Here is a 20,536-nt window from a genome sequence, read left to right as displayed (position 1 = left end):
ACCTCAAGAATATAAATGTAACAGTAACTTCTACTGTGATGCTTTACTGTTAACAAAGCACTTTGGAGATAAACAGAAACTCTTACTTGAGTTCAGAACTTCTGCTCCCCAAGCACAAGCTGGGGAAGGTGGGTCTGAGAGCTGTCAGTCTGAAACTAGTCACAAGGTTTTCTTGGACCCAGCATCCAAACAAGCTACTGCAGTCCCAGGCTGCATTAGGGGAGCTTCTGTCCTTGTTCTCTGCCCAAGAACATGGAATTCTGTTCTGGGCGTGACTGTTTTAGGATGGATATTGACATGTTGGAAACCATCCCAAGGGCAGTAGCTGGGCCAGGGAAGGGCCTTGAGTCCATTCCACGACTGAATGAACTAGAAAGGCATGGCTGCTGTATCCAAGTATCTGAAGGGCAGTGAGGTGCTTGTTCTACTCGGCCCCAGAAGGACAGACCCGGGACTGAGGGGTACAAGCTGCAAAGATGCAGATTTCAGTCTGATGTAAAGAATCAAATCCTAACAATCTGAGCTGACCTAAAGTGGGATGGGCTGAGGTCCTCAGATAGCAAAGGGCGAATGATCTCGTGTCAGGTGAAGTTTGACTAGATGGCTGCTCGGGTCCCCTTCAACTCTGAAATTCTGAGACGCTTCATTTAAGCATCTCGACAGCCTCATGTGACACAAACATCACTATCTCCATTTGGCAGATGAGGATGAGTATCTGGCAGAGGTAAAATTTAAACCTAGTCTTTCTTCTCCATCTAAGGCTCTTCCCATCGCTTTACAGGCCTATGTGGATAAAGCGACTGATTTCCCCAAGTCACTCAGAGGAAAGATGAAATCTTAGCAGTCTGCATTTCTGATTTTCTACTTCAACCATGAACCAGCTCTCACTAATAAAACATTATACAAGTGTGCTAAAAGTCGCTTGTGAATGCAGTCACTCGTACAAGTCAATTATTAAGCATAGTTAGGAATTTCATATAAGGGAGTTTTAAAAACTAATATTCTGTTAGCCATTTTTTCATTTAAATGTTGATAAGTAAGTTTAATATTCACTTCAAAAGGAGTTAGAAGGGTAATATTGTCAGGTGTGATGTGATTCAAATTAAATTCCTGGAGTAAAATAATATATTTTTCCTTCTAGTAGTTAGCCTATGCAAGACCCAGATGGAATCAGTGGTAGGAACTGGATATGAAGTATAATGGGAAAGGAGGGGGACAAAGCATTTTTATAGCACCTACTATGTGCCAGGCACTGTGCTACATACTTTACAATTATTATCTCATTTAATCCTCACAACAACCCAGGGAGGTAGGTGCTATCATTGTCATCTCCATTTTACAGTTGAGGAAACTAAGACAGACAGAGGTTAAAGTGACTTGCCCAGGGTCACACAGCTGGTCAGTGTCTGAGGCTGGATTTGAATTCAGGTCTTCCTGACTTCACACCCAGCACTCTACGTATTGAAGTACAAGAAGGGAAGGCATACAAGAGTTCTGTTCTCTAAGATTTGGAGTAGTAAAATGGTAGCCATGGGATGTAGGCAGTTAAGGAGAAGGCCCATCAGATGCCCCCCTGGGCAAGGCAGCTGGGGAAACTGCAAAAATATTTGGAGGTTACAAAGACAGAAAAGTTCTGTGACTTCTCCCTGAAGCTGCGGATGGAGCCGATGGAGGGAGAGGCCTCCACCTGCCAGTGCTTCCCACCTTCAAGGTTTACCTGAGGCACGGTGAGGAAACTCCTGATCTCTAAGTAATGGTGGAGCAGGCTGCCATCTTCCATCCGTAACAAGCTGCTCTCCAGCAGATCCTGCAGAGGAAGTCATTGCACAAAACAGTCAGATAGAAAGGCAGCAGCTGTATAAGGGCACATATTGAAATTATTAAAAGGGAAGAAAGAAATATTACCAATCCTTTTGAGGACACAGATTCTTCTGCTCTGAAAGAGGATATTAAAGGTTTAACCAACGTGATTTTAGAAGTGGGAAAATCCAAGATGGCAACATTAAACCTTCTGGGGAAAATTATCAGGCAAAATTCTTTGGGAGAATTCTCTGGCGATTAAAGTTTATGGTCCGTCTTCTGCCCTGAGTCCTTACACATCAATCTGGACTTCAGGTCAGCTCAATTAAGTCTCATTGTCTAGCACGAAATGAGCTCATTCTCAAGCTGCAGGCAGCCCAAGCCTGCTGCCGTTAAGAGGTCAGGCACATACGAGACCACATGGAGCAGATAATCACATTTTAAAACAAAATATGCACCAATCAATCACATTATTGTTTGGAAGGGTTGGAAGTCATTCTTACCTGAGCATTTAAGATTTTACTGCTACCAGGTACAAAAAAAGTGTGACAGTAACACCAAGTCTAGTGGTCTCAGACATGTATACCAGGGATTCAGAAATAAGACAAGGGCTCTGGATCCCTTTATTTTTATAAGCAAAAGATAAAGGGATTTATAAACATGTAACAAAAAATAAGTAAATATAACACAAAATAAATGTGACATACCCAAATAGAGCAAATTGGAAGAATGAATAACTATTTACTTCTGAGATGTCATCCAAGGGACCTACCTTTTCAAGAGGACTTTGATATGTTCCATATTGTACTGCAGAAGATATAATGGGCTAAAATAAAAAGTATTTACAAACATTTTTAGAGATTACACATATAAGTTTTAATATCCACTTTACCAGCACTGTGACCACCAATAAATTTTAAACAGATGATAGCTAGTATCATTTATTACCACTAATAAAAGCTCTTCACAAAATCCTAATTCAATGCCTCATTATGGCACAGAGGTGACCTGGGTTCTCAGAGGCAAAGCTAGCTGGGGGTAAGCTCTGGCAGGGTCTACCATGCTGGAAAGGCTTTGAGTGGTTCCAGAAACAGACAAAGTCTGTTTCCTGAGGACCCGCCTAGCTAAGTAAAGAGAGGCACATGATACATTACCACCTAATAATGAGTATTTTAGGTCATGAAAATCCATAAAACACAGAAAAATTAAAAATGGGCTCCAACCTCTGCAACCCCTTTTTGTTTCTGAAGTGACATTGGCAAAGGGCTAAGAAAGAAGGACAGAAGGTACTAAGAATCGCAATTTTTGAACTATCAATAAACTTTAATTTGACTATTGGTACACTAGCATGTGATTCTTGTCCAGTGACCAAGAAGTCACTGAAAAGAAGTCACTGAAAATTTCTGAAAGAGCTGAATCATATCAATCTTGATAAAAGGAATTAGGTACAGCTAAACAGAATTATTATTCATGGTACCCCATGAAGAGGCAAAGAAAGGAATGGCAGAATGGGTCTTATTATATGTTCAAAGACAACAAGATACATCACATCATGGGATATTGGCTCATCACACATTGTAGTATTAACAATAAGTACTTGTAAAAAGAGAGCTATGAAAATAACTGCAGCTTATTAAGGAACATCAGTTGCTGAGGATGAAGCAAATTAAAATTAAAACCATGTGCACTCTGACACTTGACGTCACTGCAAAGGTGAAAGAAGGTGAAGATGGGAGAACTATGTAGGAAGGGCATGATTCAGGAAGAAGAAATGGGAGCGGCCACATCAGACTTGCAGATGACACAGAAGGGTCACATCTCTCGTGCATCTTTCTGCAACAAAAGAATCAGTAGGGCAGGTGCTGGACATGGTGAACCCCCAATAACATCACAAAGAATAGAATAGGTTTTAAAGGAACAGAAAGGAAAAGACCTATTAATGCTGTATGTTTCTGCACGGGGACAGAATCACAGCACTGGAAATAGGAAAAGGCTTCAGTGGACATCTATTCCAACCCACAGCTGAAATGAATCCTGCCTGTGCCATCTGTGACAGGGTCATCCAGCTTCCGCTTAAATCCTTTCAAAAGGAAGAACTATACCCCCCTCCCCGCTCCAGCCCTTTCTTGACACAGCCCATTCCACTTCCGGATGGCTTGAGTTTCAAGCAAGTTTTTCCGGCAACTGAGCCCACGCTGGCCTTTTGCAGCTTCCATTCATAGCTCTTGGTTCCATCCTCTGGGCCAAATAGAACCCATCTAACTGCCCCTCCTCCCCCCCGTGGGATGGCCCTTCAGATACCTGAAGACCCCCATTACGTGACTCTTGTCTCCAAGCTTGTCACATCTAGTTCCGTCATCCTGTCCTCCTATGTCACAGGTTCTAGGCCCTTCATCATCCTGGTTTCTCTGCTCTGGATCCTTCCCAGATTATTACTCTCCTCCTTAACTGTGGAACCCAGACTAAACACAATGCTCCAGACAAGATCTCACAAGGGCAGATGCTCATGGGGTTCTCACTCATTTCTCAAAGCTAGTCCCCTCTTCATGCTTTCTGGCTGCTACAGTCCACCACAGCCTTATTATCAACTTGTCAAAGCTAAGATCAGAATTAGTAAAAAAAAAAAAAAAAAAAAAAAAAAAAAAAAAAAAAAGGAGAAAAGATGTGATGTGAAATGGAAACTACTTAACCCCAAACTATTTAAATAATTGAAACTGAAAGTAAGTCATTGAAAACAAGTACTTGAAAATGTTTAAAATGACAAATAACAGAAAAGACACAGACACGGATTATAAAAATTGCATTACAGAAGTTTAACCAATGCAAATCAATTGTCACAAAACTAAGGAAGCAACTTGGTCAGCAAACATCTGACTTACTTGCAAAAGAGATAAAAACCAGACCACCTGAGGCAACAGTGGGTTAGACCACAGACCAAGTAGGATAATGGACAATTATGGGCAATATTGTCTCAAAACTGGAGAAAAGGAAGTGAGGATAAAGTTTAAAGACAGCTGGGCAAGACATCCAATTAAGCCAATTCATGAAAAGGATGTGAACGGGAGGGCTCCAAGCAGAAGAAAAATAGATTTGCAATTATCATAACAAACTGTTTTTTCCATCAAGAATTGTAGAACCTAATACCAAGAGATGTGCTTAGAGAGAAGACAAAAGGCACTGAAGAAAAAAATGGCTGGAAAACCAGCCATGTTGGGGCAAGCGCAGAGAAGAGAACCATCTGGAGGTAATACAACTCTGAAGGTGAAGGGGGAACAGCGTTTAAAAGAAGGAAAAATATCAGAGCATGTAAAAGATTTCATTAACGTTCCCTCCCCCCCCAAAAAAAGAATGTCAGAGACCACTGACCAATACACCTATTCTCTCATCTGCACAAAATCTTCAGAGTGAGGATGGTGAGGTCCGAGAGGTCCTTCTGTTTGTAGATGACGTTGTGCTAACTGCATTGAGCGCCAGAACACTAAAAGAGTTTGGTCTGACCATTCACACAGGAAAGACCAGTAACGAAACGTACACTGCCCAGAGTTCAACATGCATTAGAATGGACATGAGTAGCTACAGTGGAAACAGACAGTGTATATGGACAATGACCTGGGCAGAAGGCAGAGTGTGGGCTGGATCACCTTTGAGTTAAGGCAAAGTTCCTTTACTTACCCTAAGCTCCCCATGAAGGTCCATCCTTTCAATACTAACGTTCTCCCAATGTTGATATACGGCAGCAAGATATAGAAGACAACTGACTCCAAAGAATTTAAGATCAGTATTGCACAGAGAGCAATGGGGTGGTGCAGGGTAGGTGTGAGCTGGCTGCATCGCACAACCAATGAGAAAATCTTAAGACTAGGAGTAAAAGAAATCAACCAAGGAATCCTACGAAGGAAGAGAAGATGGGCTGGTCAAATGGCAAGAAGGAGGGCATGACAGGTAAGTGCTGACTGGTATCCTCGCAGGATCAGGAGAAAGGCCTCCAGCATATGAGGTACGCCCCCTGGGTAACCTCATGGAATAACCTGCATGAACTGCCCAGAATTGGTGGGTATCCACATCATTGTTAGAGGGGACTCCCAAACTGATGAGGTCATAGATGCATTTGAGTAATAAAAGTATCATTTGCTTAAGCTTTATTTTCAACTTTTTATTACTTGGATAAACCCCACATACTAGGTATAGAAAAAAAAGATGGGCTCAGGGCACACTGTAGCGTCAGCAACTGTCCCGATGGAAAAGTCTTACCAAAAATCCTTACCTCAAGACCAGTGGAAACTGGTCAATACTGATACGCTGTACAAAAACGAGATAAGCGAGCGAAGCCATGGACTCTGCCAGTTGGCTAGCTTCCTCTTCTTCCAAGTCAGGGTTATCCCAGTACTTTTCTTTTCTTCCATGCTGAAAAATCACCTTTGGCAAAGAGTCTCCAATTGCTAATATAAAGCCCTGTGGGGGAAAGAGCGAGGGAGAACAAGGCAGTAATTTAGTATAAAGGCAGTGCCAAAATTCTATTACATATGGATATTCATACATCCAATGGTTTCTAAATCACTTAACTTGTTAAAAACTAAAATTAACTTGTTATAAGAGTCAGGCATGTGAATAGGTACCTGACTGTAGGCCACCAAAGAAGTAAAGTGAAGTCACTTTAAAGGCTATTAAAAAAAACATTTTTCAAACAAAATTAAACATCTTTGAAAGTTAAGAGTAATCTAGAAAAACACCAGAGACTGAAAAAAACAATGTCCCTCTTTCACATCTCTTGAACCTGCCCCCTTCTCTCCACTTACACGGCCACCAGTCACCTAGAATATTTTAGCAGCCTCCTAATATGTCTTCTTGCTTCCATTCACTGTCTCTCCCCTATTCATCCTTCAGATTCCTATAGATTCCATCCTATAGCTTCCAAAATAATCTAAGTGTGACATAGGCCTGACTACATTACTTCCCTACCTACCCCCTCCAAACCTTCCAAAGCTCCCTAATACCTCTAGGACACAATATTCATTGACCTGACATTTAACTTCCTCTGCAATCTGTCTCCAGCCTACCTTTGACCTTAGAGGAAGGGAAAGGAATAAGCATTTACACAATACCTACTACGTGCCAGGCACTATGCTAAAAACCTTACAAATATTATCTCACTTGATTCTCGCAACAACCCTACAATGTAGGTGCTGTCATCATTCTCATTTTACAGCTAAGGAAACTGAGAAAAACAGAATTTGTGAAGTGACTTGCCCAGGGTAACACTAACTTACACAGCTTAGGAAGTATCAGAGGCTGAATTTGAACTCAGGTCTTCCTGACTCCAGGCCCAGCACTATTCACTGTGCCTACCCAGCCTAATCTAACTCATACATATCAAACAATCATTCAGCCTTTTCATGAATATTACTAGCTAGAGATAAACCATTACTTTTTTTTAATTCAATTTTATTTCATTATCAGGTCCACATTCTCTCTCTCTCACCTTCCCTCCCTCACCCCTCAGTGAGAAATCAAGAAAAACAAACCCTGTTACAATAATGTAAAGTCAATTAAAACAAATTTCCTCAGTCGCCATGTCTAAAACAAAAAAGTCTCAATCTGTACTGAGTCCATCAGCTTTCTGTCTGGAAGTGGGCAGCATGTTTCATCACGAGCACTCTGGAATTGTGGTGGGTCATTGTGTTGATCACAGTTCCTAAGTCTTTCAAAGTTGTCAATCTCTATTATAATGTTGTTATTGTATAAACTGTTCTCCAGGTTCTGCTCAATTCACTCTGCATCAGTTCATACAAGTCTTCCCAGGTATTTCTGAAACCATATCCTTCATCATTTTTTATACCACAGTAGTATTCCATCACTTTCATAGGCCACGACTTGTTCAGCCATTCCCTAATTGATGAGTACTCCCTCAGTTTCCAATTCTTTGACACCATGAAAAAAGCTGCTAACAATATTTTTGCACATGAATCCTTTTCCTCCTTCACTGATCTCTTTAGGGCACAAACCTGGTAGTGATATCACTGCATCAAAGTTTAATAGCTTTTTGGGCGTAGTTACAAACCGCTTTACAGAAAGGTTGGAAAAGTTCACAGTTCCACCAGTATTACATTAATGTACCTGTTTTCCTACAGTCCCTCCAGCTTTGTCATTTTCTTTTTTTTGTCAATTTTGCTGATCTGATGGGTGTGAGGTGGAACCTCAAAGATGCTTTTATATGTGTTTTCCTAATCACTGGGTTATTTGGAACATTGTTGTATGGCTATTGATAGCTTGGATCTCTTCCTTAGAAGATGGATTATTTCTAGTCTTCGACCATTTATTTATTTATCAGTTGGGAAATGGCTCTTACTCTTAAAAACTTGAATCCATTTCCTCTACAAACCCACTACCTCCTAAGGCAGCCTCCTCCACCTCTGCATTGCTCCAACTGTGAGGGTAGTTTCCTTCATACTTTACCAAGCCTAAATCCATGCCTCTCCACCTTTCACCCACTGCTTCCAGTTCTGGCCTCCGGGGTCCAGCAGAATGAGGGCATGCCGGGGTAAGGGGCTGTGCTGGGCTGGAGCTGCTGTCGCCTGAGCTGGGGCACAGATAACATCTGTTCCAAGGGTGGCTGTCCCAGTCCCTGCTTGGGGGCTCCTTCTAGAGACCTCCATTCTCCCCCCGCCTCACTCCCACCTCTCATTCTCATTGGGGAAACAATTACCCGAGCTTCTACTGCCTTGGGTGTCTTCCCTGAAGGTGGCAGCTCTCGATCATCACCGAGAGCCCGGGCAGGGGGAGGCCACGCCTCTAGTGCCTGCTCCTCCCTGGGCTCTCTACCAACGGGCCCAGGCGGGGGTGGGACTTTTACCCTGGTTCCAATCAGGGACCGAGTTTAGAGGCTCCATCCGCATATTTTAGAACTTACTATTTTATGTGGTGATACGCCTGCCAGGACTCATCAAACTGAGAAAAACATCTCAGCTCTCTATAATCATTAAATGCCCAGACAGCAGGCCTCTTGCCGCCAGCAGCACACCCAGATAATAGTATCCACCAGTCAGTGAGTGAGTCAACAAGCACCATTAAGTGCTTACTAGGTGCCAGGCACTGTGCGAGGCACTGGGGATACAAAGTAAAGTGTTTTCTAGTATATGGTATTAAGTTCCCCTGCTTTCTTAGAATGAAGCAAAGGAACTGGAAGTGAATTTGAGCCAGGTTTCAGTGAGCATAAGAAGATTGAAAGAGTGAGAAATTAAAAGGTTAAAGATAAAAGGAAGTATTTTTTTTTTAATGGAGCAGCATAAAAAAGAAAAAATTAAGCAGGCATCCTAAAGGACAAGTGGAGGCAGGCAGATATGGACTGGGACAGGGGGAGGGCGGACAGAAGTCCAGAGTTGATGAGGATGGGAGTGAGAGAATGCATGTCTGAATCTGAGGAAGCTCGTTCTTGGACAGCTGGGGATTCGGTACCACAAACATGGAGCCAATATCCAGGCAGAGGGAGAGGTCGACAGCGCCAAATAGGCAGCAAAGTCAGGAAGGAAGAAGACTGAGGTAAGACAATTAAACTTGGCAGCTGAACGGTCACATGGTTTCAGTTGAGTTATGAGGTCATACAACAGACTGCAAAGGAGGGAGAGAAGTGGAGGATGGAAGAGATAAAGGACATCATCCTGAAGTGGCAGTAGGGCCTGGTGAGAGTTGTTTTAAAGAACGGGGAAGACTTGGGCACACTTGTCCCCAAGGATGTCGTTCACTGAGCCAAGGGCTTGCATTAAACAAGGTCAGCTAAATTCTCTCTTGCTAGCTTCGAACCTCTGTGGGGCAGCAGCTCCTGGCATGTCCTTCTGATTCTGTTATTTCCAGTGCAAAGGAGTTTTCATTCCTTAGCAGAGAAAACAGAAGCCCGTCAGAACGGAGCCTCTGCCTTCTCTGTCCTCAGTTACCACCGTAACTGACTATCCCCCCCAAGCAGCACTCCTGGCCCTTCTGGGGGCCTCCTCTTTCCCCCAACACAGCTCAAAAACACACAACTCAAAACCTTTTTTATTTTCCTTAGCTTTTCTAGCCAGATAAGCACATTCTGAGCTTTAATGCTGCTGTAGTTAAATGCTTCTTATTCTGAATTTAACTAATCCCCAAAAGGGAACATTTTCACAACGTTGTACAGAAAAAAAAAGGGTTCCATCTGCAAATGAGTTTGCTATGTACAGTTTGTTTTCAAGTACACAAGAAACGCAACACGTTACTTTCAAAGCTGTCCTGCTTGCTTGTTTTCCTTTCTGAATGTCTTTTTCTTCTCTTCTGGGTATTTTAAAAAACATGCTTCAATGACCCCTTTTTCTTTCTTATCTTTACCGAGGTGTCACAGGGGCTAGAGAGCTGGATTTAGAGTCAGGAAGACCTGAGTTCAAATCCAATTGCAGAAATTGGGTAGCTGTGTGATCCTGGGCAAGGATTACACCACTCCCAGTCTCAGTTTCCTTATCTGTAAAACGGGGATAATAACCCCTACCTCCCAGGGATGTTGTAAGAATCCAATGAGATAACTTTCATCAAACACTTCACAAACCTTAAAGTGGTCAAGAAATGCTAGGTCTTCTCTGGGGGGTTTTTGGGCAGCTCGAGCACTAGCTCTTCTCTCCTCCTCAAATCCTTGCCCCCCCCAAAAAAGGGGAAACAAAGGCAATCCCTGTGACAGACGAGCACCTCATCAAGCCAGCAAACACACCCACTGTCCACATCCAAAACCGTGGGCCCCGCTCTGCACCGTGCGCCACTCCTTCACCAGGAGCAGGCAGCTCGCTTCCTCCTCAATCCTCGCCATTGCGCTGTTCAGGGTTCTTTAGTCCTTTTAATACTGCGGTCTCTCAGTTCTGTCATTCATTCTGCATCCATCTGTCCGAGTCCTCCCAGGCTTCTCTGAAACTCGCCCACGCTGACACTCTCGTGGGCTCGTGCTGTGCTCTCCTCTTCATCCCGTCGCCTGCCCTTGCTTTGAGCTTCTTTTTCTATCTTTTACCAATCCAAGTTGGTTGAATTCCTCTTGCACTAGCATAAGTCTCTTTAAAGAATTTCTTTTCTTTTTCCTTACTGGAACTATTTCTCTTTGGGCCTTTTCATTCTTGAGTTCTCATCCCTCCTGGGCTGACTTTCCCTGGAGAATTCTAGTCCATGAGAGCCCATCATTCCTCTAAAACATCTGAACCTTGCTTTCCTCAAACCTAGAGTCATGTCTCACTCTTCTTTCAGATTTCTTCTCCTGTATCGTGAGCTCTAGGAAGGAGTGATCACTTCCCCCCTCCCCCAAGTTACCATCATATCTACCCTAGAAATGATGTCCTCTATTAAAGAGAATCTAATCCACAACAGAATTTCTCCTTCTTGGTCCCCATCTTTTGAAAGACAAAGTCATCATCAAGGGAAAGCAAGAAATTATTAGCTGCTCTGCTTTTGGCAAAGGAAGAGAGTCAGCTCCAGCAGCTATTGGAGAAATGACTCTCCCATCACCATTACATCATGCATCTGTTCCAGGCTCATGGTCTGTTTATCCTAACGTCCTCATCTCTTACACCTTCTAATCAGGCAGTCTGTAGAATCCCCCAGCAACAAAATCACTTGTTTCTCTAGCCATTCATCTTCAAGTCTCCACCAATGTTTTCCTTATTTGGTTCCTGAATTTCCTCCTCTGAGTGTACATTCTGAATATATGGTGCTGCTCTATGCACAATCCCCTTTTTTAACCTACTCTATTTCTTTTGAACAAGGAACACCCACCCAGAGCCATATCCCAGTCATGGGTTTCATCCCAAGTCTCAGGGACATTTATGGAGTGATGTTAGGAGAAGCTAGGTGGCACCATAGTGCATAGAGTACTGGGCTTGGAATCATGGAGACTCATCTTCCTGAGTTCAAATCCGGCCTCAGACACCCTGGGCAAGTCGCTTCACCTTGTTAGCCTCAGTTCCTCATCTATGAAATGAGCTGGAGGAGGAAATGGCAAACCACTCCAGTATCTTGGTCAAGAAAATCCCAAATGGGGTCATGAGAATCAAATACAACTGAACAACAACTGGAATAAAATGTTAGGATCTCTAACATATAGGAAGCACAAATTCTTGCTTGTTGCCTAAACTTTGGGAACAGACCTTTCAGGCCAGTGGTTTTTCTCCTGGGTCCTTTCTTGAATTTGACCTCCTGTAAACCTTTGGGTGACTCAACAGCTGTTCTTTTTCCTTCATTGGAACTATTCTCTAGGGTATCTAGCTAAGTGGATTATACAAAGGCATTTCCTTCCTCCTCCATTCTTTTTAGTTTAAAGCCCTTTTACTAGATTTGTGAGACAGCTGGCAAATACATTCGTATCCACCTGTGATGGGTGTATTCCATCCTTGGCCTGCTATTCTTGAATTTTAACCCAGGGGTCAGAAGTCTACATCAAGCCACCTGTCCATTTCCTAAATCCATTTTTCTCTTCTGTATGCCTTGTGACTTCTTTCTTGGGTAATGAAGTTTATGACAAGATGTGACAGTGAGAGCATTTTTTTTTTCATTAATAGATGAATTACTATACTTTAGGATCTTTCTATCTAGTGATATGAAACCAATACAAGGATCACCATATTTGGAAAACACAAGCTCCCATAAGCAAAGAAAACAGAATAATGAAAAGTTAACTGAGCCTCAAAACCCAACCATTTCACATGATAACACCTGACCAGATTTTGGCAAAGCCTGTTCACCTAACCCAGATGTCTTTATTCATTTCTTTAGATCACATAAATAGATGATGGAAAAATATTTCAATCACAAGGTACTGATTATCAGAATTAGTTACTGAATGCATATTCATAACTTAGATTTTGTGTAAATGAAACACTGATTTTCAAAACCATGCCTTCCTGCTGTGATTAAAACATTTTAACCAGAAACAAAGCAACCAGGCCGGCAGTATGGACTTTTGAACTGTCCTTGAATTCTGCAATTTTACTCCTTGATACTCAAAGTAAATGCTTTTTCCCCATAAGGCAAGAATGTATTTGTTTTGTAAAAGGCAAGTAAGTTTCCTTGTACTTACTACTACTTCAGACGCGAAAGATTTTAAAGGGTCTTCTTCATTTTCTTCAAGCACCTCAATGAACTGTGCTGTCAGCAAAGGATATTTCAAACTTTTGAAACAACTAAGGAAAAAGAAAAGGAGGGGAGGGGGCAACTTGAACATAAAACTTCCCAAGTAGCAATCTCTGCTTATTCTATAGATGTATCTAAACTAACATTGCATATTTCAAAAATCTAGTAACCCACATGACTGTTATATGATTATGTTTTTATCAGAAGGAGTGGCGACAGTCTTTTGTTGAATTCAACTTGGGTGTGTTCTCTGTGCTCATTTATATTATTTTCTGAAATTTTCAAATTGATGTCTTTTGTTTTTCCAAATATATCTTCCCACCCACCAAGTGTGCCTTCAACAATAAAAATTAAAAAAGGAAAAAACCCTCCAAAACCAGGAAAAATTCTCACACTCTCAGATCAAGCACGTCCAGGGTGGGGAACCCATGGCCTTGAGACGACATGTGGCCCTCTAGGTCCTCAAGTGTGGCCCTTTGACTGAACCCAAACTTCACAGAACAAATCCCCTTAATAAAAAGATTTGATCTACAAAACTTGGACTCAGTCAAAAGGCCGCACCTGAGGACCTATAAGGCCACATGTTCCCCACCTCTGGTCTAGGGTATATTTCACATTCATGGGTCCCCACTGGGATGGTTCCTTTGTAAGCCTGATCTATGCCATAACTAAGAGATCTCTGGATCATCCCTTGGGTGAGCACCCTGGGACGCTTCCTCACTGTCTTATTTTCAGATTTGATGACTGCAGGCCTGGTACTGCCTTCAAAGAGGATGAGCTTTCGGCACTATAGCCAGCCTCAGAGCTCCCCTCCATAGAGGGGACAAATGGGCACGTGGTGGTAATGGGGGGCAGCGTGGTGTCATGGAAAGAGCCAAATCACCTGAGTTTGAGTCCTGACTCTGAGAGCTACTAGCTGTGTGACCCTGGGCAATTCTCTTAACCTCTCTGTGCCTCAGCGCCCCGTCTATAAAAGGAACTGCACCAACAGCACCGAAGTGGTATTGTCATCATAAAAAAGGACTTTGTAAATGTTAAATCATCATACAGGAATTCAACACTATTGTTAACAACAAACATGGTTGATCTGAGCTGGCAGTTTTGAATTTATCATAGCTGTATTATGTACGTAGTTGGTACAACACGACCGAGCCCAACGCCTTTCCAAACCCCCAGACGCATTGTGGCTTCGATGCTTAGCTATGCACACACCTGTCTCTGTGTACAGTCTACAGACACGCACACCCCACAGAAGCGTCCAGCCACCAGAAGGGCTCCTGGCAGACACAGTGCCCCTCCGCCCCCCCCCCCCCCCCCCCCCCCCCCCCCCCCCCCCCGTACACAGAATCGACTCACAATTTGAGCAGTTCTGCCTTCAGCTCTTCCTGACTGTTTTCCAAGGAGTGACCTTTGTTCTTAACAACTTCTTCCACAAAAGGCCTAGTAAAGGTGACCAAGGCCTTGCAGCACTGCCCGAGACCATGCTCATCTTTTTGTATCTGTTCTTTTGTGTAAGGAACGGGGAGAACAGAGAGCTGGCTCCACAGGGTTGACAGAGTTAATCCGACTGAATAGGCCTTCTTGCTGTGAAGTTTCTGAATCACTTTAAAACAGAGATGAAGCCATTATTCAGAGGAAACCTCACCCACGTGTAGCACAAGAAGCCGGTAATGGCTGAGGGCCAGCTTTACCATGACCATAACTGGTTAACCGATTACTTGGTTTTAGGATTCACAGAGTAATCACTTATAACAAATAAGTTAAAAATTATAAAAACTTGTGAAACTTGGTCATTTTCTCGGTACATTATCTTCCCCTCGGTGCTCTGAAGATCATGTGTTAAGAGTTGTTGGGTATTTCATTCACTTAAAACACACTCTAATTTTTCATTCCTTACAAAGTCCATAATTTTAAGAAAATGTAGCTAGAAAATCATGTAATGGCTTTCCATCTTTGGAATAAGATTCATTCACTGGACAGTGGGCTTTTGCCAGATACTCTTCACCTCTGAGCTCTATCACTTCTGACACTTCACAGCCCTGGTATGTCTCCACTTCTGCTCCTTGGGGATGGTCCTGGCCATTTCTGCCTCTAAGCCCTCAATGCAGAAGCGACAGAAATAGATCTCACATCTTTGCCCTCAGCAACAGGATCTAGTACAGGATTGCTGGGACAAGAGTTCTGAGTATTAGGAAATTCCATCCACCACTAGGACGACTAGGACAGCGACACATTGCAGGTAATATGAAATTTGTGTAGATGGAAGATTCCTGATGCAAGACATGTGTGTATAGGTTACAGACAGGGAGTTACAGTCACTATGGAAAGCTCTAAGTTGCAGAAAATAAAACACAATAAAAAGGTGAATCACCTGTGTAAATGCATCAAGCTCCTAGCACCTACAAGGTACATATTCAATTCAACAAGCATTGACTTTTTACCATGTGCCTGGTGCTAAGATGATAAAGACAAAAGAGGAAATAGTCTCTGCCCTCAAGAAGCTTACCTTCTACTAAGAAGGACACATGTACACAGATACACAAATGTTAAACATGCACAAAATAAATAGGAAGTCACTAACAAGAGGAAGAATCAGGAAGTGCCTTCCACAGGAGGTGGTGCCTAAGTGAGCTGTGAAGGGATACTTTATCTGAGCAGCAGTAAAGAGGCACCATCGCTTCAAGACGTCTTCATCATCACAGAGACCAGGTTTGACACCTGCTCTAGAAATACTGATTTGGCCACTGTGTGAGAAGGGATTGGAGAGCAGAGAAGCTGGAGGCAGGAAGACCAGCTAGGAGGCTCTTGCCCTGCTCCAGGTAAGAGGGAGAGGCCATGAGGCTCAGAATAAGAGTGGTGGCTATGTGAGCAGGGAGAGAGCAGGGAGCGGGAGATGGGTAGAACAGACGCTGTAGAGGGAGAATTGACAAGATTTAGCACCTGATTAGATGTGAAGGCAAGAGTAATGAGCTGCTAAGGCCTCCTAGGGGGTGAACTTTGGTGACTAAAAGGGCCAGAGGTACCCTGGACAGAAATATGGAAGGTAGGAGAAACAATGGATTCTTGGGGAAAAAGTGTTTTTTGTTTTAGACAACTTGAAAAATGACCTCAGCCCTCAGTGAGTTCAGAATAGAGTAAGGGGACAAAGAAGACACATCCACAGCCATAATACAAGCTAGAATTTGATAAGTGCGTAGAAATCCAATTGGAACATGAGAGATTTGGGCAGGAGGAGATAACTGGGGATCGTTTATGGCAAGGGATCTGGGAAGACTTCATGGATGAGGGAGCACTTCCACCAGGTCTTGAAGGAAGAGGAATTCAACAGTAGGTGGGGACAATATGGAAGCTGCCCTTCACCAATGCATGAAACCAAGAGTGGGTGAGACAGAGTGAAGGAACAGCTAATACTCTAGTCTTGCTAGAACCAGACTGAAAGAGGGCCTTGAATGCCAGGCTAAAGAGTTTTCATTTTATCCTATAAGCAATGGGGGAAGAGGAGAGGGAACACACGATAACTTTCTGAGCCGAGGACTGGCAGGATCAGGCCTTTCACTAAGTAGTGGAACGATTACATGTAGCTTTTCCCACACACTTTGTAACGACTTCATGTCATTTTCTATTCAGCCCAAACTGAAACCTAATCGCCCTTAATTCAACAAGTCTAAGACTAATGCAAATAAGGTACTTGATGCTTCTCACCGTAGCTAAGTTCTGTTTAATGAAATTATCAGGTAAGGCTGCTTTTTGTTTTGCTTTTGGCTTAAGTTAATTCAGTTTAATTACAAAACTAAAACAATCACTGGTACGTTGATATCACAATGCTCATTACCTGTCTGTAGCGGGTCAAGTAAGAGAAGAAGGATTTCAGATATCTGATTTCCAGAGGCCTCCTCAATCAGTTCAAGCAAACCCAAAAGCAGCTCCTTTGGATGACAGAGCTACAAAGACATTAACCATGAAGTGCCTTGGTTACAAAAGCAGACTTGAAACCACATGGATACCGTTTGCAAATGATGACTAGCATTTATATAGTACTTGAAGGCTTACAGAGCATTTTACATGTATCTCATTTGATTCTCAAAACAAGCCAGTAAGGTAAGTGTTATTATTATCTCCATTTTACAAATGAGGAAACTGAGGCTGAGAGAGGTTAAATGACTTGCCCAGGGCCACACCAATAGTAAGTGTCTGAGGCAGGATTTGAACTCAGATCTTCCTGACTCTAAGTCTAGAACTCTACCCCCTGGGCTACCTATACAACTGTCTTTGCTTTGCAGCAACAGAATTCTCTATGTACACTGTTGTTAAAATACCAACATATATAAATATATATTTAGGGAAAACTCTGTTTTTATGCAGGGTTATGCAGCATGTAGGGTTCTCAAATCATCACAACATAAACAAAAGAAAAAATACCCATCTACACAAAGGGTCTCTTAATTGCACACACAGACCTCCTAAGACAAAGAGAAAAGGCAAGAAGGAGAGCAGCTGATTTCCAGAAAGGAGCCCTCTCTTAAATTTTCCCCCATCCACAGACTTCCTGAAAATGTCAGTGCTCCCAGCACCCGGGCCCTTCCACTGTCAGAGACCAGAGCTTATAGACATTGACTTCTGTCCCTTTTGGGATTTTTTTTTTGCCAGCAACAATTCTCTTTTCTTTTCTGATTGGCCCCGTCTTGTGACTTCACTGACCTTGTCTCAGAAGGGGACTTTTACATTCAATGAGCTACCCTTCCTCCAGGCACATAATTGGTTTCATGGCCTCCTCCCCTCTTGCCCCCCCCTTCCCCAGGTCTTTTCCTAGTTTTTCCTGCCAGCCCTTGATAGCATTACATTAACAGGCTTATATAGAGAGCCGGCCTTACTACTATCTCTGAGAGCTCTCAGCCTTTCCAAAAGGGCACTGAAGCCCTCCTCTCCTCCCCGAGCTGCCAGCTACGTCCTGATCTGTGCTTTGCTCCCTACTTTTCCTTATCAGATAATCTCAGAGATCACCGAGTTTCAGTCCTTCCTACACCAGGAATCCCCCCTCCAATGTCCAAAGTATTGGTCTACTTCTCCTGAAGACCTCCAATGATGAAAAACTCACCGCTCCATTCTAGCGTGAGATGGCCCATTCCAATTTTGGAAAGTTTTCCTTATGCTGAACATCTGCCTCCCCAAAACTTCCATCCAGGTCTAGACCTTGAACCAAGCAGAACAAGTGAGACTTCCTCTTCCCTAAGACCACCATAAAATATACGAACGCCCCAAGAGGCATTGTGGGATAGCATATACAAGGACGATCTGGAAGTCACAAAGACAGTTTGAAGTCTTGGCTGACTCCTCCCAGTTCCCAGACAATCCCCTGAGATTGTGAGGTGCAGAATTAGAGATCTGCGTTAGAAGAGGGGCTTCCACACATGGAGTTACTATATAATAAAATATAATAAAATCACAGGTCTGGACCAAAAAACAAAAACAAAGCAATCTCCTGAATGTATTTTTTCATCTCCAGATTAAATTCTGCTATTTCCTTCAACCAACATTATTAACATGGCAAAATCCTTTCTCCTCACCCTGGTCACCTTTTGGGTGAGTTCTAGCTTCCCCTCCAATTTTTAACCTTGCTATGACTAGACAGTGGTTACAGTGGGAAAAGTACCAGGAGAAGTCCTGGGTGTGGTACTAACTAGTTTTGTGATTTTGGGCAAGACTCATCACCACTTTGGGCCTCAGTTTTCTCATCTACAAAACAATAGGATGCCCCTCCCAATTCTATGATTCTCCCACCAGGTTCAGTGAGGGGGCCTTTGCTCAAAAAACCAAACCAAGTAAAAAGCAACCAAACTCATTCGGTCTACAAATCTTTTGATATGAAAGATTTCCTACCAAATAACAAGAACTAAGGGGTTGAAAACTTTTGCGAATTACAGAAAAACAAGGATTCACTAACTTACCTTTACCAACAAACCAAGCATTTTCAAACATTTTTCTCTTTTATCAACTTCCTCTTTATGACATAAAAAGCATCTAACAACCGGGCCAACAAGATTCCAACCCATACTCCTGATGATAACCTGGAAAAACATTTTCAGAGGTAGTAAAGCAAAAATCTGTTAACTACACAAGTCTCCTGATATGCTTTTCAAATATGGCTATTCTTAACACTCCTCAAATTATTACGAATAAGAAAAAGTTCTATGTACACACTGCTTCATCACTGACTTTCAAAATAATTATGGGACCCTTTCTGGGCCTCAAGTTTTCCTTATAAAAATAGGGTTAAACCTCTTTGCTGTGAAAATAAAAGAGAGATTATGTTAGCTGCTGTGGAGGGCCAAGTGCATAAAGTATTCAAAGATGGCAAGTGCTTAAACTCATGAAGAATATTTTTCCCCAAAAAATACATCGATCACCACTTAAAAGAGATCCTATGAGGAAAACTCATAGGAACATTATAGTCAAATTCAAAACCCCCAGTTCAAGGATGAAATATTAAAAGCAACAAGAAAAAAACAATTTAAATGTGATGGTGCCACAAATAGAATCACACAAGACCTAGCAGCGGAGACGTTAAAGAATCAAAGGTCTTGGAACACTATATGTCAAAGAGCAAAAGAACTGGGGTTCAGGCCAAAAATATCATACCCAGCAAAGTTAAGCATAATCCTGAATGAAAAAAAAAAAAAAGGACATCTGATCAGTTGTCAGACTTTCAAGATTTTGTTTAAAAAAACCCTAAACTTAATGGAAGATTTGACATACAAGAGCCAAGAGAAACATATAGGGCATACCAAAGACTGACTACGAGGGATTCAATAAGGACAGACCAATAACTTTTTATACATATATGTAAAATGCAAAAGGTATGTCTAAGAGTCTTATTAATAATTGGGTAGCTCATAAGAAAGATCAGAGCAGACCTGAGTATGCTATGACTTTAAAAAGTAAAACCATTTAGGAACAGCTAAGAAGACTAATAATTTTATACAAATGAGGAGCAAGAAGAATAATCGATACAGGGGAATTAGATGGGGGAGGAAGGTTGTGGGAATGGGTTCAAGAGGGAACAATACATATATATTTAGAAGAGTATAAAAGTTTTCTAAATTTAGAAGAAATAAAATGATGAGGGGATAAGGAGAGGGGAGAGGACAAGGGAGGGCTCTTTAGAGGGGAGGGTGAAGGAATAGGTTATAGGGGGCTATAGAAGGGTGTTTAGATTTATGGGAATGGGAGGACAGGGGAAGGATCCTGGGAGGGGGGTAGGCTAAGTAATAGAAGGGCAAGGTAGCAGGTAGAAGTAAAGTAGAGGAGTCAGGAGGGATAGGAAACAAGAGATATGCACAATATAATTGGTCGTATTTCAATATAAATGGATAAATATATTCAGTATAAATATATTTCAATATAAATGGTTTCCTTTGTAATCCAATGAATTTTATTGAATATGTATATGTATATCTGAAAAGGGTTTAACTAAATAGAAAAGGCCTCTCCAAACTGCCACAGGGATCCATGACACTATTATAATTGTCTCCTAATTGGTTTTTCTGCCTCCGTTTCATCCTTCCCTTTTGCTGCCCTAGTAATCTTCCTAACGTACTTTTCTGATGTCAATAAACCACTCAAAAAC

General features: G+C 42.3%; 1 protein-coding gene across 3 annotated transcripts in view; it reads right to left on the bottom strand.

Annotated features, from left to right (window-relative positions):
• GLMN (glomulin, FKBP associated protein) overlaps window positions 1-20,536 on the bottom strand; it is a 44,841-nt gene that overhangs the window by 20,737 nt on the left and 3,568 nt on the right. For 2 of the 3 annotated variants that reach the window (XM_027838235.1, XM_027838236.1), the window contains exons 4-12: window positions 18,858-18,977; window positions 16,745-16,853; window positions 14,269-14,515; window positions 12,860-12,962; window positions 6,065-6,252; window positions 5,473-5,688; window positions 2,573-2,626; window positions 1,906-1,936; window positions 1,718-1,807 (exon numbers count right to left, since the gene is read on the bottom strand). In XM_027838235.1, the coding sequence (XP_027694036.1) occupies window positions 1,718-1,807; window positions 1,906-1,936; window positions 2,573-2,626; window positions 5,473-5,688; window positions 6,065-6,252; window positions 12,860-12,962; window positions 14,269-14,515; window positions 16,745-16,853; window positions 18,858-18,977 (1,158 nt within the window). The remainder of the gene's footprint in view (window positions 1-1,717; window positions 1,808-1,905; window positions 1,937-2,572; window positions 2,627-5,472; window positions 5,689-6,064; window positions 6,253-12,859; window positions 12,963-14,268; window positions 14,516-16,744; window positions 16,854-18,857; window positions 18,978-20,536) is intronic. The other variant, XM_027838237.1, reaches the window with a different exon arrangement.

Source organism: Vombatus ursinus, unplaced genomic scaffold (assembly GCF_900497805.2).
Source record: "Vombatus ursinus unplaced genomic scaffold, bare-nosed wombat genome assembly UNPS02014825.1, whole genome shotgun sequence".
In the NCBI taxonomy this organism is placed as follows: domain Eukaryota; kingdom Metazoa; phylum Chordata; class Mammalia; order Diprotodontia; family Vombatidae; genus Vombatus; species Vombatus ursinus.
This window is presented reverse-complemented; position numbering and strand designations above follow the sequence as displayed.